The sequence below is a fragment of the Dromiciops gliroides genome, chromosome 5 (genome assembly GCF_019393635.1).
Source record: "Dromiciops gliroides isolate mDroGli1 chromosome 5, mDroGli1.pri, whole genome shotgun sequence".
Classification (NCBI taxonomy): domain Eukaryota; kingdom Metazoa; phylum Chordata; class Mammalia; order Microbiotheria; family Microbiotheriidae; genus Dromiciops; species Dromiciops gliroides.
The window spans coordinates 275792908-275807399 of NC_057865.1; the positions used below are offsets into that span (position 1 = coordinate 275792908).

Below are 14492 nucleotides of genomic sequence, written 5' to 3' on the forward strand. Positions count from 1 at the left end.
CAGCTATACGACAGAAGATTTTGAGGTCAATGGTTAAATTGGGCCTTTTTAAGTAACACTTATGTGATGGAATTCTAAATGGAAAATCCCAGGGGCTTAAAAAATTGATGTGATGAAGTGTTCAGAAAATGTTACTGCAACTGAACTTTCCTCTATACGTTATCTGCCCCAATTAGAATGTGAGCTCTTGGAGAGCTGGGGCCATCTTGCTTTTCTATTGGTATTGCTATCACTTAGCATAATGTCTGGCACATTGTGAATACTTAATAAGGGGTGGCTGGGTGGCCAAATGGTTAGAGTTTTGGATTTGGAGCCAGAAAGAACTGAGGGTCAAATCATCTGCCTTTCATCTTAAGTAGCTATGTGACCATAGCTGTCTTCCTCAGTTTCCTCATGTGTAAAATTGGGATAGTACCAAGCTCCCAGAGTGGTTGAAAGGATCAAATGGGTAACATGTGTAAGGTATTTTGCAAACCTCAGAGCTCTATATTATTACAAATATTTGTCCATTCTTTTATTTAAGTCAGTTCTGAAAACATCCACGGTGCCTGGGGAATAGACAACATTTTCTGACGTGGGGTCCACTGCCCATGAGAAGAACAAAAGGAGAAGTTACTCTCCACAGACTTCCTGACACCTGGTGGAAAAGGCCAACTACATTTTCCAGCACCTAACAATTTAGTGTCCTATTTCAGACAAGGAGAAGCCTTCAGACAAGCCTTCAGAAAAAGCAAGAAAAACATTTTCTTTCCTTCTTCCAAACTGATGATTTCATCTTTTTTGCTACTTGCTTAAATTGATCAAGACTGTAAAATCACCTTGTCAACCTCCCCCCCCCTCCGCCGCCAAAATCCCCATCACTTTGGATGCCTATTGGAAATTGTTTTAAGGACCCTAATCTTGAATCTGTTCTCCCTCTGCCTTTGGTGGTCCTTTCACACTATTCATTCCTTGATATATTTCATTTTGATATACTCCATTACTCCAATGAACTATGATCTTATCAATGTGGGCATTCCCTCCATTAATGAGGACTGCAATCTATCCCCCCGCCTGCCCATCCTGTGAGACTCTTGTATATGTCCTACCATAACTTTGCCAGAGAGGATTCTCCCAATGTGTTCAGGGGCCTTTCTCATATTATCTTGATTTTACATAGATAGCAATAGAGCACATAGACTCTCATAGGGGATACCCACTGATACAATGAAAAATACAAAATGGCGGCCCAATCCACATTAGTACAATTGAACCAATAATGAAAAAAAATTCTTATTTCTGTTTGAGTATTGAAATGAGTGAACTTTTCTACTAACAGTATCATAGGCTGTTTCTGGGCAAAGTTTAGGAGTCAGTGGGAATAATACTGGTTTTGGAGGCAAGGAATAGGGGTACAAATCTTGCTTTTTACACTTATTACCTTAAGTGCAGATTTAGCTATGCCAGTTCCTTACTCAATAAATGCCAGTGACTCCCTATAGTTTCTAGGATCAAATATAAATTTATCTCTTTAGCCTTTCACAATATGGCCCCCAACTTTTGTCCCAGTCTTATTATAAACCATCCCCCTTGCTATACTCTGTTCATCAAGCCCAAATGTCTTTCTCTGTCTTTTTCATACATTCCAGTCCATATCTCATCTTTATGTCTTTGTACTGGTAATTTCCATGCCTGGAGCGCCTACTTCACCTCTTCCTCATAGAGTCCCTCTTTTCCTTCAAAACATGGTACAAGTACCACTATTTATACCAGTAGCATCAAACTCAAATAGAAATAGGGTCCACTAATTCATAAATAAGGTTCCCTGCTGTCTACATGACTGAGAAGATCACATATTAACATTACTTATATTCTATTGTATTTTTTTTCTTTTGGTAACTATTTCCAAATTATGTTTTAATCTTACTCTGGCCATATGTATTCCTTGCTGCATCTGTGGCTGTGTACTGTCTGAAGGAACTCTTTCTGATCCTCCCAACTCTGCTGGTGTTTGCTTTCTCAAACTAGCTTTGAATAGTATTTAAGTATTTGAGTAATATTTGACTACTTCGTATTTGTTCTTTTTACATTTATGTCACAAATAGTTATATGTGTATATGTGTATGTATAGATATACAAATAGCTATATGTGTATACACACATATATTTAATTTCTTCTGTTAGAATGAAACCTCTCTGAGAGTCAAAATTGATTTATTCTTCATATTTGTATTCCTTGCCTAACTTATGGCAGATGCTTAATACATGATTATTGATGACCTGTGTTCAGTTCACTTTATATCTCTAGGTCTCAGTTTGGTGACCTCTGAGGCCCCTTCTAGCTCTATGATGCTGTGCCTTTGTAAATGATCTGTAAACCTTCAAGAACCCCAGCTCCAGGAGGTGGCACACTTCATAGAGCACTAGACTTGGAGTCAGGGAGACTTGAGTTAGAATTCTGCTCACTGCTGAGCAAGTAACTTAATCCCTCTCTGCCTCAAGTTTCTTCATCTGTAAAATGAGGATAATAAAAGCACCTCCTCTAGAGGGTCGTTGTGAGGATCAAATGAGATAATAAATGTAAAGTGCTTTGGAAACTTCAAAGCTAGAGAAATAGCAGTGGCCACATAAATGTCTTTTTCCTTAGCTCTACCTTTTTCAGGGGCAAAAAAAAGCCAAAAAAAGGAGTCATCTTAATATGATCCACATGACCTCTAAACCTATCAGACTGTAGGTATATTGGGTGTAGAACATTGTGCTGAATGTGTATTAAGATCAATATGTAGAGCACCAGCCCTGGAGTCAGGAGTACCTGAGTTCAAATACGGCCTCAGACACTTAACACTTATCAGCTGTGTGACCCTGGGCAAGTCACTTAACCCCAATTGTCTCACTAAAAAAAAAAAAAAAGATCAATATGTATTCATCCCAGGAGAAAGGTGCAAAATTTAGACTCTAGCAGGTCAATGGATCCATGATCTCATTGTGGCTATGACTAATCCCCGCATACTTTTGATCTTATGTAAGACTTGTCCATGGTTTTTTCCCCCTTAACTCTTCCATTTGTTTTTCAGCCATTTCAGTTGTGTCTGACTCTTCCTGACCTCATTTAGGGTTTTTTGGGCAAAGATACTGGAGTAGTTTGCCATTTTATTCTCTAGCTCTTTTTTTTTTTTTTGGTGGGGCAATGAGGGTTAAGTGACTTGCCCAGGGTCACACAGCTAGTGTCAAGGGTCTGAGGCCAGATTTGAACTCAGGTCCTCCTGAATCCAGGGCTGATGCTTTATCCACTGTGCCACCTAGCTGTCCCCTTCTCCAGCTCATTTTACAGGAAATACCTTTCATTTACAAAGCTCCAGACAGAGTAGGAGAGCAAGAATCAGAGGGAAATCATAAAGGTGCCATTAAATGACACTACCGGTAATTAGTTTTGGCCTAGAAATGGTCAGAGAATCAGAGAACCTTAGACCTCAGAGATTATCTAGTCTAACTGTTGCCTTTTACAAATGAGGAAAAAGTCTCAGAGAAGTGACTTGCCCAAGGTCACATAGCTAGTAAATGGCAGAGCCTGTGGTATAAGCTAATAACCAAATCAATAAGTTGGCAGGAAATGAAACCTCTTTTATAATGTCTATCTTCATTCTTATAGCATTTGAGCCATATGTCTATATAGCTGAAAACTAAAACAAACAGAGAAGAAGGTGAACATTTCTTTCCAATTATCCAGTCTGTCAACAAGCATTTATTGAGCACCTCTTCTATGCCAGACAATGAATGAAACAATCCTAGTCTCATAGAGCTTACAAAGACATTACTAATTATGAAGGTGGATCTTTATCAAGCCCACCAGAATCTTAACAAATATCATCCAGTGTGGTTCAGATTTAAGAATAATTAGATTTACAAACGGTGTAAGAGATCCATTCATCAGTCAATCAACCAACAAGCATTTATTAGATACCTATTATATGCCAGGAAATGGGTTTACAAACACAAAGCATGTAATAAGCCCTTCTGTCAAGGAGCTTGTGGATAGATCACTAGGTTTGGAGATGGGAAATTTGTTGTTGAATCCTTTCAGTCATGTCTGACTCTTCATGACCCCATTAGGAGTTTTCTTGGTAAAGATAGCAGAGTAGTTTGCCATTCCCTTTTCAGCTCATTTTACAGATGAGGAAACTGAGGCAGAGTGAAGTGACTTGCCCAGGGTCACAAAGCTAGTAAATATCTGAGGCTAGATTTGAACTCAAGAAAATGAGTCTTCCTCACTCCAGGCCTGGCACTTTACCCACTTTACCACTATCTAGATAGGAAAACATGAATTCTAAATCCCATCTCTGAGACTTAATAGTTGTATAGTCACTGGCAAATCACCTACTCTCTTTGAGACTCAGTTTCCTTTTCTGCAAAAATGCGAATAATATGTAATACTTATTGGTAGCATCTACCTCAAAGGCTCTAAAGAGAGAATCTATATGAGAAGCCTTGCAAACTTTAAGGCACGACATAATTATCATTTGCCATTCTACTCTTTCAGCATCTTACTCTCTAAACTGACACACCATCCAGGCAACTGATCTTATTTATTCTTCTTGTTTTCAACCTAAACCATCCAGGCTCAGGACAGTGGAAAGAGTGCTTACTCCAAAATCAAAAGATCTGGGTTCAAATCCCTGTTACTTTTGAGACCTTGAGACAAGACACTGTCCTTCTGTGGGCCTCAGTTTCCCCATCTGAAAAATGAATGGGTTAGAATAGATGGTCTCCATCTCTAAATTTATGCTCCTATAGTTTTTTTTGTTTGTTTGTTTGTTTTTGGTGAGGCAGTTGGGGTTAGGTGACTTGCCCAGGGTCACACAGCTAGTTAAATGTCTGAGGCTGGATTTGAACTCAGGTCCTCCTGAATCTAGGGCCGGTGCTCTATCCACTGCACCACCTAGCTGCCCCTCTCCTATAGTTTTAATCGTACCAAATAGAGTGTACCACTCTTTCCCTTGAGCCAGAGGCACAAACATGTTATAGTTATAATCTCTCTTTTTATATTTAAGGAGACTACTTTGATTTTGGGAAAACACTAGCTAGACCAGGTTTTTTTTAATCATGGGATCACAGGGAATCTACAAACTTGAATAGGAAAAAAGTGACATCTTTCTTTTCACCAACCTCTAGTTAAAATTTAGCCTTTCAATCATTTAAGAAAAATCATGATTCTGAAAAAGATTTCCTGTGTTTTTACCAGACCTGCACAGGGGGCCATGATACGAAAAAGGGTCAGGACCTTATTTAGGATGGACTGGTTAACTGTCCTTTCTTGAGTTCAAGCAAGAGGATCCCAAGGCTGACATATAGGAATTGCAAGGGTCCAGGACTTGGGGGTGGGGGTGGTGTGGGGCTCCCAGCTTGAAAAATCCTTTCACTTATGTAAATCAGCAACTTGCCTCTAATTTACATTTTTAATATTTTGTTTTTAAGTGAGGCAATTGGGGTTAAGTGACTTGCCCAGGGTCACACAGCTAGTTAAGTGTTAAGTGTCTGAGTTAGGATTTGAACTCAGGTACTCCTGAATCCAGGGCCATGCTCTATCCACTGAGCCACCTAGCTGCCCCTAATTTACATTTTTAAAGAACTGCTTGGGATGGGGGGCATTAAAGGGACCTACCCATGGTCACAGCCAATATGTGTGTGGGGGCAGGGCTCAGGTCCAAATCTTCCTGACTCCAGGGCTTCCTAACTTCCTTTATCCACAGCTGTAGCATTCCATTACACTGTTTTCTAATTCATCTCGGAAGAACAGTGTCTGCGCTAAAACACGATTTTAAAATCTGGTCAGGTCCTAAAATGACACAGATCTAGAAAAGTTACCTGTGGTACATTTCACCAGTTCAACCACACAGGATATTAATTTCCAAAGGTGATGGCTGGCTCTGAAATGCCCCATCCCTATCGAATGATTATGGGTATTAATCTTGATTTAGGCTAAAATGAGAGGCATGAAAGTACTTTGGAAAGTTGAAAACACTAATCCATACCATAATTGTAATGTTGTCTCAGTAAGCATTATATGTTTGTTTTTTGGAGTGAAAGCTGGGGGTAGAGAGATTTTTTTTTTTTGGTTTTGTTTTTGTTTTTTTTTTTTTTTAGTGAGGCAATTTGGGTTAAGTGACTTGCCCAGGGTCACACAGCTAGTAAGTGTTAAGTGTCTGAGGCCGGATTTGATAAATAATTCCTTTGTTTTGTTTTGGCTTTTTGTTGTGTGTGTGTGTGGGGGGGGGGGCAATTGGGGTTAAGTGACTTGCCCAGGGTCACACAGTCAGTAAGTGTTAAGTGTCTGAGGCCGGATTTGAACTCAGGTACTCCTGACTCCAGCACCAGTGCTCTATCCACTGTGCCATCTAGCTGCCCCGGTAGAGAGATTATTTCTAAAAAAAAAAGGCCTAATGATTCTAAGTCAGAATAAAGGACAGATATGTTTTCAATGTGTAACAAAGCTTACTCGAGATATTTTCACATTACTGAATTCAGTGATTTTGGAAGTACATTTATTACTATTACTAGGATGAACAACAAAATGGGAATAATAATAACATTTACAACCCCCCCCACTCCCACCCTGTGTTGTTCTGAGGATTCAATGAAATAATATTTGCAAATTGCTTAGCATAAAGTGTCTTCTACACAATCAATACTTAATAATTGCTTGCTTCCTTCTTTTATCTAGATGTAAGTACAGGGCAACAGAAAGAGAGCTGGCTTTGAATGAAGAGGACCTGGGTTCAAATCTTTTCTAGACTTAGAAAAAAGCAAAGCTCTCATTGAAGCATCTGTGCCCTTAAGAACTCAAGAGCCCTTGACTGAAATTCCAAATCCACTCCAGCTGTGGCTCAGGAGAAGCCCAAGAATTAAACGTGGTGTTTTTAGGACAAAAACCCTCCGTGGTGATTTTCTCCTAACTACACTGTCTTTTCTTTTAGTGGATAAGGAGAAGCCCAAGGGTGGAGTGATAGGTTTTCTTGAAGATGAGAACAAGAGGGGGCTGGGCTCTGCATGAATTGTGGACTAAATCCCTCGGGGGAAACGAGAACACTTTTTTAAAAAGCTCGGTTAGGCAGTAAAGTGAGTGGGCTTCAAATTTTCTCTGGAGCGGGAGGGAGGAGCAGCATGACTCATTACTTAGTGGAATTTTAATTGCTAATGTAAGTTTTTATGAAGATCCATGTGGACCTATCTATCTGCTGAGCACAGCAAACATACCTCCAGGGAGCAATAGGGTCTGGAGCCAGGGAAGACAGGGTGTTAAAATAGAAAATGGATTTTTAAAATTATTATTACATTAAGAATCTGAAAAAAAGAGGAATGGGAAAAGGTGTGAATTGAGTGAAAAAACATTCAACATAAAAATCTGATGATGCAGCTGCAAATAATTGAATATTTCATTTTCTGACAGGCAGGCTTGCTGAGCTACAAAATAGCCATTCAAATGGATGCTTGGTTCTAGAAAGATAATAGGCTTTGGACAGAGCTTTATGGGGGAAGGGGAAGTGTTCATTTCTTTATAAGTCAAAAAAGCACAACAAAATCCCCTTCTAAAACAAAGAAATGTGTCCGTCTTCTAATTCCTCTGTTCAATTCCAATGGCGCCTTTCCCCCAAATCTCATTTAGTGTGGAAAGAGCCTGTGGAGATTATCTAATTCAGTCCCTTCACTTTACAGCAGACAGAGCCACTGAGGTCCAGAGTTGAAGGTTTTGCCCAAGGTCACACAGGTGGTAAGTGGTAGAGCTGGGGTTCTAACTCATGGGTCTCATGATCCCAAGTTCATCTGTCCACCTTCAATGCCCTTCCCACTAATATTAATCCTTCATATCATGGGTACATGTATCCAGACTGACAAACACCTCTGTTATTATGCGTTTCAAATCACTCAACCTTCTTTTTCTCCTTAATACACCATGCGTACTGTTGGGCGTTCCTCACACAAGATCACTGAAATCACTGTGGAGGTCAGAGAAAAACTGGAAAAAAATATTCTATGGGGCAAAGTTCAAAGATTTAGCGCTGGAAGGTACCTCATAGATCATCTAATCCAACCTTCTCATTTTACAGATGCAGAAACTAAGGCTGAGGGAGCACAAACTCCTTTCGATTAAGGATCGTTCTATTCTTTTGTATTTGTATCCATAGCATCTAGCTTGGTGATTGCCCGGTAATAAAGAGTGGATGAGATCATACTTGTAAAGCATTTAGCACAGTGCTGAATTTATAACAGTTGCTTAATAACTGTTTAGACCCTTCCTTAATAAATAACAGCTAGCATTTACATAGAGCTTTAAGGTTTGCAAAGCACATTACTCATCTATTTGATCCTCACAACAACCCGGTACAGTGGGTACTATCATTACGTCCATTTTACAGAAGAGAAAGTTGAGGCTGAGAGAGGGTAAGCAGTATGCCTGGAGTCATAGTGGATGAATGGCAGAGCTGCACAAAGGTCCTCAATTCACTTCTTTTCTTATTATACTTCTATAGCGCTAAATACTGTCTCACCCTTCCTTTAGTAAGTCAGTGTGCTGTATTTGATGGTGGTGACCAGAGAAAATAGGCCATGTAAGTACTCAATAAATATCAAAAGATTCTTTTTTTTGGGGGGGGGGTGGGGCAATGAAGGTTAAGTGACTTGCGCAGGGTCACACAACTAGTAAGTGTCAAGTGTCTGAGGCCGGATTTGAACTCAGGTCCTCCAGAGTCCAAGGCCGGTACTTTATCCACTGTGCCACCCAGCTGTTCCCCAAATATCAAAAGATTTGAAAAAAAAAAATACAGAATGTGCCTTCAACTCTAACCACACCATAAAGGAGAAGCGAACACAGAAGGCTCTCTAGAGCCCTAAAACTTGTGAGGTCTTAGGGAACGTTAAATTACATCAAGCAAACATTTAAATAGAGAGATAATCCCCCCCCCCTTTATAAAACTGTACTGTTTGGAGGAAAGAACTATATTCCACAAATTAAGTGGCCAAATACACAGTTGGTACTTGTAATTTCAGATGCTGGATCATTGTACAACTGGTGCTCACTAGATAATGAGGAAGAGAGCTCCTCTCTTTCCCTTCCCACACACCCCCACTAACCACATAAGCAAAGAGAGGAAACCAGTCCCAGAAGACCTAGTTTGAATTTATTTCTATGAATCCCATTCTTGTGGGACGTTTTCAAACTATAGTCCATTCTGGGGGGAAAAATGCTCTTATTAGGGAAATTAAAACAGATGTCATCCACAAATATTAAGAGAGGAAAACATATGCTAAATGCCTAGGAGAATAAAGTACAAGTCAGTGCACTCAGATCTGGGACAGGGCATTTGAGTGCCAAAGGCAAGGTTTAAAAATTAGGTACACTACTCCATGCCGCCCCTTCCCCCGTTGTTGCTCCCAGAAGGCTTTGAGCTTCAGTTTTAACTCATAAAAACCTTATCACAAAAAAGCAAAGATGATTACATTTTTCTGGCCTTAAAATGTGTACATTTAAGAAAAAAGCAATATTTAAGACTATTCTTTGTTATGCCCCATACCACTGGATCATGTCCTGGGCAGCTACCTCCCTTGCCCACCCCTAGTTCCAGCTCTGAATATACCTTCAAGTGTCTCCAATCCAAACAATTACAGTAGGAATTTAAAAATCATTCAAGAGAAGCAAAAAATGTTTCAACTCGGCTTCATCTCCCATCTACAGTCATTTAAAAACAAAAGCAAGAAAGACAATAATGCAATGTTTGACCTTGTCCCTGGTAAACAACAGAGAACAATTCACGGCTGAAAAGAGCCAAATGGAGACAGGGTCACCCAAGCCTTCTTCCTCCAGGGTTTTCGTTGTCTAGAAAGCGTTGTGCCTGCAACGTTTCCTGAAGTGTGCCCAATCTAGTCCCTTCATACCTTACAGTTTTGAGAGAGAGCATGGCATATTTACTTTAGATTAAAAAAAAAGATATCTCCCTGCACAGTTAAGAGCTCCTCCCCTCTCCCCCACTTTAAAAAAAAAAAAAAGGTTGCAAGCAAATCTTATGGTCCAGTCTCCGCCCGGACTTTCTCATCTCAGGTGTGGCTAGCAGGAAGAAGAAAGCCTTTGGGTTCATCAATCTGACCTCAGGGCAAGGACAAAAAAAGATCTCACTCTACAATGGGGAGTTTTCAACAAATTCATCTTTCTCTGTGTCTCTGGCTGCTTCTCTGACCATCAGTCGAAAGTAACTGGAGGGGGCACTTAATTACTAATCACTCTGTGACTACCTACCTACCTATGCTGAATATTGACTACAGACACTGCAAACAGAGAATCTATAAAGATCTCTCCAACCAGACCGGAAACATGGAAAAGATTAGAGATAGTACAGATTTGCAATGGCAGCCACTCAATGACATGTCTCCAGCAATGCTATTTTTTTCAAATGCGACCAGTCGTGTGGGGTGTGTGTGTGTGTGTGTGTGTATTTGGGGGTGGGTCTTGATCTCTCATTTCATTAGTATAGCAAATTCCTAGTGTAGATACTCTCTCCACTGCTTTGGACTGCTGCTCTGCCTGGTTTCACCTCCAAGGAACAAGATGTACACCCCCCCCCCCCCCCCCCCCCCCCCGCGCCAGGATAAGCTTATCATTTTCTGGAGGGCAGGATACCAAACTCCTCCATTGCCTTCCTTTATGGAGAGCAGAAACTGGATTCAGTTCCACCACTTTACATCTGCTTTTCTGCCTGGCTTCAACTCCTAGAACTGAGATGCAACAGAGCTGAGAGTAAAGAACAGAAAACTATTCCTTTCCTGCCTCCTTTTTGTGTGTTATCTAACCCCATTAGAGCATAAGCTCCTTGAGCGCAGAGATTGTCTTTCTATTAACTGTATCCCCAGCACTAGAGGGAAGGTAGGTGGCACAGCGGATAGAGTACCAGGCCTGGAGTCAGGAAGACTCCCCTTCTGGAGTTCAAATCTGTCCATAGACACTTAATAGCTGTGTGACCCTGGGCAAGTCACTTAACCCTGTTTGCCTCAATTCCTCACCTGCCAAATGAGCTGGTAAAGGAAATGGCAAACCACTCCAGGATCTTTGCCAAGAAAACACCAAATGGGGTCATGAAAAGTGGGACATCACCCAATAACAAGAAGTACTCAGCACTTAGCACAGTGCCTGGCACATAGTAGGCACTTAATAAATGCTTTTTTAGTTTGGATTTAATTTATAATCTTAGGGAGTTGGTTGAGGGCACTGAGAAGTTGAGAGACTTGTGCGTGGTCTCACAGCCAGTCTATGCCTTAGGCAGAACTTGAACCCATGCTTTCCTGATTCTAGGCTGGCTCTCTATACACCATATAACAATCTCTCTATACTTTGATTTTATAAAATTCTAACAGCCGAAGCCAGTTTTATTTTTTTCCACACCTATTACCTATTGATTTGTTCACAGCATTAATTCTTCTTGTAGGAAAACATTTATGAGATTTAATTTAAATATTATATATGCTATGGTATAATTACATAAACTATAAAAATTAAATGCCATAAAATATTAAATATAACATAGTATGATGATACAAGGTGCCCCAAATGTCTGGATGCAGTTTTAAGCTTTAATATCTTAAAATTGAACTAAGATTTTCCAGACACCTTGTATAGACAGTAGTATAACCTGTTTTTTTCTTCCTGGGGGGAGATGATGTCATGGGGGAGAACACTGCAGGGAGGAGACTGTCTGTCCCCTTTTGTCCCCTCACCCCATCTCTAGCATTCTCCCTTTATATAAATATAAATGTTATATATGTAAATATATACACATTCACATCTATGCATCCATCTAGCTATTATCTATCTATCTATCTATTAATCATTGGGGGGGGGCAGGAGATAGGTGGCTGAGTCCATGATTTCTTCCATGTAGAGAACTCCCAGTAAGGAAATTCTTTCTACCAACATAGATCAATATCGGTTACTCTGCAATACAGTTTTTGAGAGTTTTCCGAGGCCACTGAAAGGTTGGTCACATGGCAGTGTGACAGAAGCTGCATTTCAACACTCCCCCCCCAAGCCAGCTCTCTTCTATGTCCTATATATGATATAGTTATCATTATATATCCCATGGTATAATTAAATATACTGTTGTACCATTAAACCATATGGCTAATTTTTTACATACTATATTCTAATCCTAAAAAAATATATACAATCAGGAGAGAATTAGAATCATTTCCCTTAAGTCACAATCCTCCCTTCTATTCTAGTCTTTCAAATTTTAGTTATCAAACCTCTTTACACCATCCAATCCTGGTTTTAATCTTCTACCTTTGTTACCCTTTGGTTTGTTCACTGAATTACTTCTTTTGGTAGGAAAATATTTGTTGAGATTTAATTCAGTTTCTTCAGTAAGAAGAGAGAGCAAAGATACATATTTGATAAGGAGAGTTCCAGCAGCTGGATTCTATTCTGGTTGGGGAAGGCTGGAAATGGGACATGTGGTGAATAAATAGAGCCCAAGGTAAGACCCCCAGGGAAGAGTCACTAGGAAGCCAAAGGCATGAGTTACAATGAAGGCATTACTTGATTCTGATGATAGGTACAAGAGCTAAAAGATATGCTTTTTTCCACCTTACCTGGGCCATCTGTCTCTCCAGTTTCGATCGGGGAATATCATCAAAGTAGTTTTCATTTCTTCTTCTCCTTGCATCACCCTGCATGATAATGTGTGGAACGTCTAGGGAGCCCCCAGTGGTGTAAGTACTTTGGCTAAGTGATGGAGACAACTGAGGAGGGCTGTGATTACCACTGGGTTCCTGAATGGAAATACATCATGAAATAAATACCATATTCTAGTGGGTATTCGTTGGTTTCAAAACTTTGAACGACCGACAAAACAAAAAGCATTGGGGATGCTTTGGGGGGTAAGTGGGTGGACAATGCCAAGGAGTCAGATGGCATTCTCCCATTCCACTAATGAATGGTATGATATATTCAGTGCTTTTTTTCCTCTAAGTATTTTAACCAAGTTATTTGAGGGTAAAGAATTGGGCTTCCAGTTTGTGACACCAGCACTGGTGAGCTCAGCTATGCACATGTCCATGAGGCACCACTTCCTTGAGTCGATCACTTCAGTGAAAACATGAGGAGTCTGTGCCTATGCATAATGGAGCCAGAGCCTCACAAACTGGTTCGTGCCCATGAATATGGGACGATGACACTGCCAAGTAGAGTACAATGGATGGTGATCTACCTTCAGGTAGTGGGCTGGTGACATGGAACAGCACGGAACACAGCATAGACAGTGTTACAAGGACCATGGAACGGTGAACAATGGGACAGATGGGGAAATTGTTTTTTTTTTTTTTCCTTTCTGGAGGGAAAATGACCTTGAATATGATGGAAATTGGTCCAAAGTGAGGTAAGGATAGGGTGAAGGATTAGACTGGTGGTTTCTTTGGTTGAGGGAATTCCCTGTACCAATGTAGGTCAGCACCTTCTCTCCAATTAGAGAATTGTCTAGAGCACTGAGTGTTTGGATGAATTGCCTAGGATTACACAGCCAGTGTGTGGCAGAGGTGAGCCATCAAGGCTGGTTCTTTGTCCACTAGACTACAGTGTCACTCAAGGCACTCCTGAGAACTGGGTTCTAGTATTTCTAGAGAGGAGGAAACTTGGGAGATGTTCCCCAGTGGACCATGGAGCCTTTGAGGGGGTTAAGCAATTGCACATATTTTAGTCATCATTATTATTTTTCAAAAATCTATTCCTATTAATTGCTCACGGTGGGGTGGGGGTGGGGTGAGGGGATGGTGGGTAGTTAGAAGGAGAAGACTGGAAAAGGAAAAAAAGGGAGTTAGCAGAACAAAATGACCAGGATTAGAATTATTAATCTAGAATGAATCTCAGAGGCCATGTAGTCTAACCCACTTATTTTACACTTAAGGAAACTGAGGCCCAGGGAGATTAAGTGGCTTGCTCAAAATCACATAGGTAGTATCAGAGGCAGCATTTGAACCCAAGGCCCTCTGACCACAGAGCCAATTCTCTTTTCCAGTAAGCTTCAGTAAGCTTTGCCTCTCTGGTCTCACTGTTCGAGCTGCTAACTTCTTTTTCCTCCTCCACGTACTTCCCTTTGCTTAAAGGAAAAGGAAGAAGCTTTCTACCCCCAGAGTTTTCCCTGATCTATTTTGAGGGGTACCTTTGAAGGAGGAAAATGGCTCTCCTAAGTTTCTGACCACCACTCCCTAAACATCTCTAAAGTCTTCTTTCCAACCCCCAAAGAAGCCTTGTTCCATTTCCCATCATTCTCTAATCTGCTCATACCTTCATTGTCTAATTTCTGCATCTTCTCTTTTTCTATTTCTTCTAGAGCCCAATTCTCAGCTTTCTCTATGAAATATCCTTGAGCTAATCATGTCATGCCAGAAATCTCATTTGTGGGGCGATCTCGTTTACATCCTGCAGATGGCCCAGGGTTTTGCAAAGGTTCTTTTGCATTTTGTCATTTGTTTATACC

General features: G+C 40.5%; 1 protein-coding gene across 1 annotated transcript in view; it reads right to left on the reverse strand.

The window, feature by feature from the left end:
- Nucleotides 1–14492, reverse strand: part of ANKS1B (ankyrin repeat and sterile alpha motif domain containing 1B) — a 1325415-nt gene that overhangs the window by 91609 nt on the left and 1219314 nt on the right. The window contains 1 exon segment of the mRNA XM_043965259.1: nucleotides 12610–12789. Within this exon segment, the coding sequence (XP_043821194.1) occupies nucleotides 12610–12789 (180 nt within the window).